This window comes from Callospermophilus lateralis, chromosome 7 (assembly GCF_048772815.1).
Source record: "Callospermophilus lateralis isolate mCalLat2 chromosome 7, mCalLat2.hap1, whole genome shotgun sequence".
Taxonomy (NCBI): Eukaryota; Metazoa; Chordata; class Mammalia; order Rodentia; family Sciuridae; genus Callospermophilus; species Callospermophilus lateralis.
In genome coordinates this window covers 20062105-20072673 of record NC_135311.1, presented here as the reverse complement: position 1 = coordinate 20072673, position 10569 = coordinate 20062105, and the positions used below count along the sequence as shown (strand labels likewise).

Below are 10569 nucleotides of genomic sequence, written 5' to 3'. Positions count from 1 at the left end.
GGAACTCCCGGTGGGGAGATGAACCCAGCAATGGCCTGAGAAGGATCCCCAGGGAGGGAAAAAACCCAGAGAGCACAGGAGCCCAGTTCCTTTCCTCCTTAACCGGACCTGTTACTTGACCCAGGTCCAGCTGCTCACCACTCAAAAGCCAATATGCTTGAGAGACTGGTAGGGAGATCAGTTTTATTCAAGGGATGGCCCTAAGCAGATGGAGGGGCTATTGTGCTCAAAGCTCTGTCTTAGGACACTCACATGCATAAAAGGGTTTTATAGGTAGGGACCGAAGGAGCAGAGGGGCAATGGCAGGAAAAACTGTGTTAAGCCAGTCTTGGTCACCTGTGGCTTATGTCTCCTTTTTTACATTTTTCCCCGCTCCCTACCTCTAGCTAGAACTTAGACCTCGTGGGACTTGCTCCTATAGTTCTTTAGACAGATCTATTATTTTTCTGCAAACTAAAGCTCCCAGCAATCTACATACTTTGTGTTGGTTGATGCACAGAACTCATTAAGAGTTGTTACATATTCTGATGTAATCTGAAGATCAACCAGATGTTGAGTTCTGCAAATCTAAAGAAAGATTATTTAGCAGTTAACATCTTAACCACCTAAATGGCAGTTTGGGCAAAGGGTGGGGGGTTGTCATCTGCAAAGGGCAGCTTGCAAAAGAGCAGCCACTGTTGCAAACCCAGATGCCCAAGAACAAAGTTTCTTCCTGACTGCATGAGGGCCCCTCAGTGGCGAAACAACCTTCTGTGAAAAGACCCACAGGCGGAGGTTCTCCTAGAAGCCTGGATCCCACCTAAAAGACTGACTTCAGGCAGCCTGCCCACCTGGCCAGAGTCCTGGGGCCACCAACAGACCTGTGCTGTCCAGGGACCCCAGGGAAGGCCTCCACTCACTAACCCCCAGCAACCACAAACCATGCTGAGGACCCCAGGATACATGCCTGTGGCCCAGTGCTTCCAGCAGCCTGGACACCAGGGCCTGGCAGGTAGGTGCAGCCTTGGTAGTGGTGGTGATTTGTCACCGGGACTCCTCAGTCTGATCCCCTCTTGGCCCAGCACCATGCATGTTCCTCTTCTTCCCTGCACGTGTGGCACCACACGACTTGTTGTTGTTGTTCTGCGGATTGAGCCCAGGGATACTTAACCACTGAGCCACATCCCCAGCCCTTCTTTAAATATTTCGACACAGGATCTCGCTGAGTTGTTTAGGTCTTGCTAAACTGCTGAGGCTGGCTTTGAACTTGCAATCCTCCCGCCTCAGCCTCCCAAGCTGCTGGGGATGACTGGTGTGTGCCACCACACCAGGCTTGTCGGGATACAGGTGCGGGATACAGCACAAAAAGTGAGGAGTCAAGTTTCTCCTCTGCTCTGGACTGTGAGGAACTCGGGCCAACTTGGAAAGCAGGAAGAGTGGGTCAGTCCCTCAGGTACTAGGGAGCTATTGAAAGTTTTTGCGCTGGGAAATGAGAGAACAGCACACATCTGTTGAACACTCATTATGCGCCAGGCCCTGCATTACGTGCATTACACGGATTGCTTTAATATCGCCATGTTTTATTTCTGTGCTTGAGGAACCTGTGCCTGGGGAAAGGTAAATAACACGTCTAATGAAATGCAGACTCTGACCCACAAGCAGTGCCAGCTGTCATTATAGGAAGTGCTCTGCGTCTCCGGGCATTTTGGAAGTGCTGGTACGCCTGGCCCAGTAGACTTCACAAATCATGGTCCAGATGATGGACCAAACACACTGAAAGTTTGGCATTACAAGAGTTTCTAGATCTATTGGAAACATCCCGTGACTGGTGTTGTGAGGTCCAGTTTTATCATCTTGCCAATGTAGACCATCATCGTGGGCAAGAAGGAAGGGACAGCCCATCCCGCCTGCTCAGGAGGTGGAGACGGCTCTTCCGCACACACCACTCTGGTGATCTAGTTTCTTCCAAACCCTGGGAGCCACACCTTCAAAACATAGGAATCCCAGAACAGAGAGAGCAAGATGCTGCCCCTCACCTGCCACTTCATCATACACCTCACTGGGAGGCATATGTTTACTGCATTTATAGAAATGCTCGGGGGATTTTCAGGAAGGGCATAAAGGTGTTATTTTGTTCCATAATATTCGATTTCCCCTTTTCCTCTTCAATTCCTACATAAAGAGAGCATGGGGTAGGGATCAGGCAAAAATAACACCTAAGACTTATAAGGAAGCCATCCCTGGTACCCAAGGAATGCACAATCCCATTCTCAGCCTGTGGCCACGCCAGCCTTGTAAGTTGATAAGGACCCAGCAGACAGGGCTGGGGAGCAGGGCAAAGCATCCAGCAAAGCCTTGCCAAGTATGGACTTAGAAGAAGACAAGAGAAGCTGCTCTTTACCCTCTGCATGTTCTACGAATTTTAATGAATCGTGGTGGGCTCCAACGAACCACAAATCACTCCTTGGTCTTAATCATCCAGACCCGCTTCTCAATTTGCACAGGTGGTGAGCTCCGAGCAGCATTTAAGTTGTGTGGGGAAAAGACACTGGTGTGCTGTGTGGTCTTGCTCAATAGGAACATCCAGCTCCTGCCCTTCCCTGCACCTGGAAAATTCTTGCTGACCATTCCCTGGCCATGGTACGCTAGACACTTTGAGGGGGTGGGTGTGGTCTTGCTGCTGCAGAGGCCCTGGGGGTCCAGGAGGGTTGTCCTACTTTTCTCCCCTCCTTCTCATTAGCTCCCTCTCACCCTACCTTCCCCACCAAGATTAAAGGAAAAAAACCAAAACACCCATAAGTTCTACACCCTGCCCCTGCCTGGCAGGGTCTTCACAGCTCCAGGGGCACCATGCACTGATGGTCAAGGCAGACGTGCATATGTATGATACATTTCAGTAGATGACAATGGGTGTTTTGAGGGAATTTCTGGGAGAGACTTTTTTTTTTTTTTAATTGTTTGTACAAAAGCATCATTTAGGTTGGGATGTTGCACGATCCCAAAGACTGCAATTCACGGACCTTGAGCCTAGCAGGCCAATGCCAAGGGCAGAACTCTGGGTCCCCACATCACAGTTCCACGGGAAAAAGTGGTTGGTTAAGGGAGAGAGGAAGGAGACAGCCGACTCCAGAAAATGTAAACAGCCATATGGTCAACATAATTTACTACAGGTCTCTGAAGTGTATATAAAATGTTTTAGTGCAACATCTTACAAATAGTTTTCCTTTAAAAAAACAAAACAAAACAAAAAATCAACAGCCCTCTACATCATGCATGGGTAGTTTTCTTACCCCATCTCTTTTTTTTTTTTTTTTTTTCTTTTTCTTCAACAATGAACGCAGAGAAACCATTGTTTGAAAAGAATATGAAAACTTGCTACAGAAACACCCTGGTGAAAGAGGGTGTGGTTATATCCATGTCCTGGGATGCGCCTAGCACAGTGTAGTTTTTCATAAATGCAACATTGTAGACGTAGGTAAGTGGGGAGAGTCCAGCAGGTTTCCTCTCTTGAACTCAGAAGACTTGAGCTCCAGTGGACAATGTGCAATGAAGTTTTGCAGCCACTAGAGGGCACCATTACCATTCATCTGATACCACATTTCCATAGAAATGGCCAAAGAAAGAAGGTCCTGGGTGTTTTTGTTTTTTTTTTTTTTCATACAAAGCTCAAAAAGCTCAACCTTTGATGGAATCCCCTAGCCCAGTAGAAAATACACAGAAAAAGCAATTATTAAAATACTGGCTTCGGTTTCTTTTTTTCATTTCGATTTTCCTGCATTGGCTTCACATATTTAATTATGTGCAGCACCTACTTTTCTACTGCTATGAACCAATTCAAACTGAAATCTTAGTCCTGGCCAGCCCTCTGGCATCTTTCCATTCAGACAAAGGAAAAGTCAGTCATCTCCCCTTGTTGACTCAGCCCAAACATCAGGAGTCAGCAGTTTCCACGGAAAGCCCACACCCCCTGAAATGAAGAAACAGAGCAAAAGACATTCTTTCTTCATGACTGAGCCAATTCGGTACCTCTAACATGTTGATGCAGCATAATAAGTGGGAATCAGCACAGTAGGCATCCGTGGGATTAAGGTGGCAGTGCCTACACCCTGTCTCAGAGGACAGAGCTGGAGCATCGGGCAGAAAAAAGACAGGTCTGCCTTTCTCAGAAAATGGCGGAGCAGTCATCTTGCTCCCAGCCAGCGTCCACTTAACGGCCCACCCTGCCTGGGCACCTGCAGACCCCTGACCCGGATCCGTGCCCGTGTGGCCTGGGGAATCCCACAGCCTTCCCTGGGGTTGGTACATTCTCAGGACTGGGCTTCACAGGAATCTCTTTTGTTAGACTTAGTTCTGGAATCCCGGGGTACCTTCTTCCAAATGGGACTCCCTTCATAATCCAAGGTACAAGTTCCTAGGGAAAAGGACATGGCACACCTGGCCAGCGAAATATGGGGGAAGCGAGGGTATAAAGACATCTTCACAGAGTGAGCACAGGGAAGTATCTGCAACCAGGGGACCTAGACAACTGGCCCAACATATGGTGACACTGGTCCTAGGAAGCATTAAAATAAAAAAAAATCACCATACCAACCAGATGACCTAAAACCACCAAAAAACCAAACAAAAACAAAAAATCCAAAAAAGGGAGGGGGAGGGCAAAGACAACACATGTGCTCGCTGTCTGCTGAGACTAGGTGAACGAAAAGGTTACAAGGGGTCATGTCTGGACGTCCCCAAGGCTGGCAGTCTTCCAGCAGTGACATGGGGAGACAGAAATGGTGAATGAGGAAGACTTCAATATCTCTGAGGAACAGCTCATTGGAAGAACAAGAAAGACCTAGTCCTCACACCTCCAGGGAGGCAGATATTCCTCAAGGCCCTTCAGCATCCGGCCTTGGAAGCCCCCTCCCATCCTCCCTCACTGTGCTTGCTGGCCCAGGGCCCTCCATGGGGTATAGATGGCCGCTGCTTCAGCCTCTGGGCTGACCTCAGGGTGGTCCTGCTTCCAGGATCACTGGAAACTTTCCCTCAAGTTTGGCAAAGTACCTGCCAACAAAAGCCACCTGTCACCATGATCAGCTGGAGCTGCCCATGCAGAATGGATCAAGCCAACAACCAGCTGTTTTTTCCTTCCTTCTCTCTAATCACTGGCTTTGATCAAGGGGAGAGTCAGTAGCTGCCAAAAGCAGCGCCCTGCTCCACTTCAGCTCAGAAAGCATGTGTGCTTGGAACTTCTGACCCATTCTCCAAGACAGTGTTCTTATTTTTTTTTTTGGCAAGGATAGGATGAAGCCTTTTTGCCTCCCTGACAGATAGGCTGGCCGGGCACCATCTACTCCTAATGGGGTTGTGCAGGATTTCTCTTGCACATATGCAGTTCTTTGAAGCAAAATTCAATGCTTTCATCTTGACTACAAAGTGGTTCCAACAACTCCAGATGAGGGAAAAGATAAGATACAAATTGGGCCCACGCTACCCATATTTTTCGAGTCTCGTTAAGAAAGTAAAAAAATGTTTGGGTTGTATTTTGATCCACGGGTGGCATTTTCAAATGTGCAAAAAAAACAAAAAGTCTTGGAAGAGATTCCTTGTTACTACAACGTGGTCCTTTCCTCTTGCCATCGGTTGTATGTAAGAGAAATTTGTCCACAACCTTATGGAATCCAAAAGGGATAAACCAAAGTGGTTTAAAAATAGTACAGTACAAACAATAAGAACCCCCCTCCCTGCGTAACATCTATCTGGGAATACTAGATAAATCGGTGAGTAGATGTGGCACCTGGAGCTACTCACTACATTACCAAAACCGAAAACTAGAAACCTATAACGGCAGGATCACGACATTTGGGCGCAAATAGCTAACCAACCAAGACCACCGCCTGGGGCAGTCCGTCTCGGTGACTGACCCGGAGCTCTGAACACGTTCCAAGGCTGACAGTTTTCTGCACTGGCACCCCAACGTTTGGGTGCTGTCGACTGTCCAATCACAGAGCAAGAGGCAGGAAGGGCGGGCCTCAGCCCCTCTGTGGCCGATGTCCCCTGCGGATCCCCCTTAGTCTATGGCTCCTGGGTGGATGCTCAGCACCGGGGGCTCCAGGCAGGTGGGGGAGTAGTTGAGGTGTGGCTCTTTGATCCACAACAGAGGCACCCCGTTCTTCCCCTCCGAGTTCTTGCTGGAGTTCCGGCTTTTGAAGCGTACCAGCAGGATGGTGATGACCAGGATGCCAAAGATGGGGAAAGGGTAGAAGAAGACGAAGTAGAAGAGCGCGTCGTTGGAGCAGATGAGCGACTGGAGGGTGGAACCTGAAAAGGACACGAGGGAGACGGACAGTGAGCCCTGAGAGCCCGGAGCGTCCACCCTTGGCTCCCCAAGACCTCACCCAACCCAGCAGAAGCTACGGGGCAGCTCCCACACCCTCCTGCCTTTCCCCTGCTACCCCACGGGTCTGCTCCCAAAGGAGAGTGCCCTTGTATCCTTTTCCTCATAACCACGCCTCTTCCAATCCACAGCTGCAATTTCAGATAACGCAAGGCTTTCCACTTTCCATTGAGATCCATTACCTCGGCTTGGAAGGCCGAATAATAAAATGGAGCTTATCGATTGCAAACAACTGCGTCTAGGTCGGTAAAGAAGCTGACTCCTGTGGGGTTCTATTTTAAATGTCCCCCTTGCACTCAATCCTGCTAAACTTCCTTCTTAGGGAATTTAACAGGATCCTTTCCGGCCCGCTTCTGAGAAGAGCTGTACCAGAGAGGATGCCTGCTTGATTAACGTCAGCAATTAAAATGCCATTATGGGCCACTCACAATGCCCAGTGTGTCTGGCTGCACAGACACAGTTACAGCTGGACGTGGAACAGCGAGAACCCAGGCGGAGGGATTGCATTGGACCTCGGAGGTGGGTGGCCTCAGAATATCTATGTTTTTCTCTGCAAAATCAGGGTGCCAGATCCCTTTGCTCTAGGAAGTCTCATAATCATAGATGTCCAGAAAGGGAAGACGACAAGAGGCCTAAACATCTTCTCTTTTACGTCTGGACACTGGGTGATTCGGTGGACCATTCGGCAGGCTAAGCCCGATTTAGGTCTTTTTCGGTTTCTCCTTCCATTGCACAGCTGCTGCTCATCAGTATGATTAAGAAACATTAACAAATATTTACACTTATTGGATTTCCAAAGTATATGAAACTGCTGATCGTCAACCACTTTTGACCTACAAAAAAAAAAATCTCAATTTCATACGGTTCTATTTAACGCAGCGCTTACAGGAGGTGACTGAGGCAAAGAAAGAGCTGACAAAACTCAAAACCTCAAATCAAGATTATGGGGTAAAATGTTTTGATTGAAAAGAAGTTGAAAATCCGAGCCGATTTTTTTTATTTCTGCAGGATAGGCTGATTCTACAATAGCAAACACTATTTTCAGTCTGATGCGTTCCACGTTTTGACAGAAGGCCAATCAAAAGGGTGCCTTGTTAGAACAAATAAGTCAGGCCCTCAAGAATTTTCTGAAATCTTTGTTGAGAGTGAAAGTCCCTCTGCATGAGGAAAATTCCGTTCTGGAACATTCTGCAGCAACAGGCTGCAGCTTTGCTTCTCCTGACTCTCCTGTAACATCACTGCCTTAGGAGGCTTTCCTTTCCTATTAACCACGCAAAAATCCACCTGAACCTCCAAGTCATCCTCTGAAATAAAACTGACCCAGAAAAAGTATGATTGACAGCGAGGAAGTCAGGCTTCCTTCTCTCCCCTTTCTCTTAATGAGTCTGAAACCCTTGCTATTTCACTAAAGAGAGACTGGGTTCAGTGTTCCAAAGTGAAACAAAGTCATATCTTAGCAATGTACGTGCACAATGAAATCTTCCTAGAATAGACTCTGGTGGAGCATTAAGTTCATTATAAAGATTAGATGGCATATTATCACTTTAATCCTGATCCCCCCACTTTTTTTTTTTTTTTTTTGCACGGGCAATCGAGGGTCAACTGCACGGACCATTACATGACAATTACAATGTCCAATCCTGCCGCATCTCCAACCCTGATACCTACCCACGACCGTTAGGAAAGCTGCTTATTAACCCATAATCGAGCTCTGAATGTATATCTCCCAGACAGTTGGAACCGACAGCCCCCGTCCTTCCTCTGTAACTGGGGAAACTCACTGGTGTCCAGAACGCGAATGCCGATGGGGGCGGACTCCTCCTCCGTCAGCCGGTACCACTCCTTCTGAGGGCTGGGCAGCCACTCCTCCACGTGACAGGAGTAGTTGCCCGTGTCCTGGGGGCTGGCCTGCAGCACCGTGAGCCGGTAAAGCAGGGGCGAGACCCTCTGGAAGCGAAGCCGGCCCTCCCAAGGGCTGCCCTCGGGGCCAAAGACGGCGTCGGGGCCCACCCGCAGCAGCACCTTGCGTTCTGTCGGTGCGTCCTCCTCCTCCCCTTCCTCCTCCTCCTCTTCCTCCTCCTCCTCTGTTTTCTCCTCTAGTTCTTCCAGACCAGGGCTGCCCCTTTTCCCTCCTGCTTTAGTCCTCAGGGAATACCAGGCCACGGCAAAGCGGGAGTCCTGGCTCGAACGAGACACGATGCTACAGTCCAGCTGAAAAGCCGCCTTCTCGGACACCGTGGCGTTGGGGACCACTGTGTCCACCTGCAGGGCGGCATCTGTGGAGGGACAGGGGACAAAGAAGGAAGAAGAGGCTGATTTATTTGCTGGAAACAAACTAAATGTCCACTGCTAACCACATGATCCTGTAGAAATACCCACACTGAGTACTGTGCACCCATTAGAAGGACATATTGGCAGAGCTGTGGACAGAGCTGTGGAAAGAGAGTCGAGGAAAAACGGCCGGAGCACAGGACGCTGTATGCGCGACACATCATCATATGCAGAACAATATCCCCTTCTGACCTACACCTCTGTTTATATTTGCAGAATTAAGAAGGCGGTAAAGTGGCTGTGTGTGGGAATCCAGAGAGGAAGGGCCACTTATTTTCACTGTGACCCCTTATAGTGACTGAACAGTATCCCCTCAGAATCCATGTCCACTTAGAATCTCAGAATGTGACCTTACTTGAAAAGAGAGTCTTTGCAGATGTAATTAGCTAGGTAAGGGCATGCTAGACTAGGGTGGGCACTAAATCCAGGGACTGGTCTCGTGGACTCAACTGTGATCCCCTTCCCTGCCAGATTCATCTGTTGAAGTTCTAACCCTCAACGTGACTATTTGGAGAATAGGGCTTTTAGGAGATGATTACGGTTAAAAGAGGTCATAAGGGTAGCGCTCCAATAAGACAGGTGGCCTTATCACAGAAAGAGATCTTATAGTAAGAGACAGGGATCTCTTTCCAGGGATAGGCATGGGGGATCACATGAGCACACAGCAAGAGGGCAGCCATCTATCATCTGCCAGCCAGGAAGGGGAGCCCTCACCAGAACACGAGCAGGCTTCACCTCAACCTCAGACTCCAGCCTCCAGAACCGCGAGACATACATTTCTGTTGTCTAAGCCACCCAGTCTATGGTACTGTGTTATGACAATGTAGCAGAGCAAGACAACTGGTGTCCTCGTCAGAACAGGAGAGGACACAGAGAAGAAGGCTGTAAGACCATGGAGGAACAGACTAGAGTGACACACACCTACGCCAGGACTCAGGAATGCCCGGGGCCACCAGAAGGGGCAAGGGTATCTTCTCCCCTAGAAACCAGGGAGCATGGCTATGAGGACGACCCTGCTTCTACAACTGTGGAGAGAATAAATTTCTTTTGTTTTATGCAAAAGAAACCCTAGGAGACTTACGTATCCACTTTGAAACTCTTGAATTTAAACTGTGCATGGAGCTTACCGATACAGCCACAGTGACCCCAAGGAGATAAACATCCTGCCCAAGGACTGAAGCCCAAGACCAGACCCCCGGCCTGCAGAGGCCCCTCCTCCTGGGCACCGGCTCACAGAGGACGTGCATGGGGAATGCCCTCCCAGGTCAGGTGGAGACACAGAATCACCACGGAGGTGCCCAGGCTGGCGAACCATGCCTTGGACACCACTGGTCAGCCAGTCTCTCGTCTGGGAGTTTCGTTGACTTTTTCCTTGGACTAGCTGTGGCAGGTTCTGAACACATGATTCATTTCCCAGCTTCTAAAAGGCCTCCCTTTGGCTCTGTTTATGAAACGTTCATGAAAAACGTTGACGTAACATCGGCAGACGTCGACACACCACATCAGGTGGTACTTGGATAGAGGCCAAAAGGAGTGCTTCCCAAAGACCGTCCTGGGCTGTCTGTCGATGAATTGGCTCAATGTCACTTGCAGGTGAACACGAAGCTGGGCTTCTGACTGCTTCTGTGGGGCTCTGCCAGGCCCCTCCACATCTTCCGGGCCCATCCGGGATCTCAGTGTGCACTGTGAGCGCACAATGGTTTCGTAAACGGCTACGGGTGGTGGGCACAGCGTATCAGCCCCGATCTTAGGGAGGAGAACGTGGTCGAGAACAGACACCGTCAGGGTGGAGAATATCAGTCTACAGGTGACTCAAACTCACACGACTCAGCAGCTTCTTTCCAGAGAGGACAGCGAAAATGTCATCCTGGAGCCATTAG

The 10569-nt window shown here is 49.1% G+C and overlaps 1 protein-coding gene across 1 annotated transcript in view; it reads right to left on the bottom strand.

Annotated features, from left to right (window-relative positions):
- Window positions 1-3211: 3211 nt before the first annotated feature.
- Igsf3 (immunoglobulin superfamily member 3) overlaps window positions 3212-10569 on the bottom strand; it is an 88323-nt gene continuing 80965 nt past the window's right edge. Inside the window, exons 9-10 of the mRNA XM_076861524.1 lie at window positions 8140-8634; window positions 3212-6282 (exon numbers count right to left, since the gene is read on the bottom strand). Coding sequence (XP_076717639.1) covers window positions 6032-6282; window positions 8140-8634 — 746 coding nt within the window. The 3' untranslated portion in view covers window positions 3212-6031. The remainder of the gene's footprint in view (window positions 6283-8139; window positions 8635-10569) is intronic.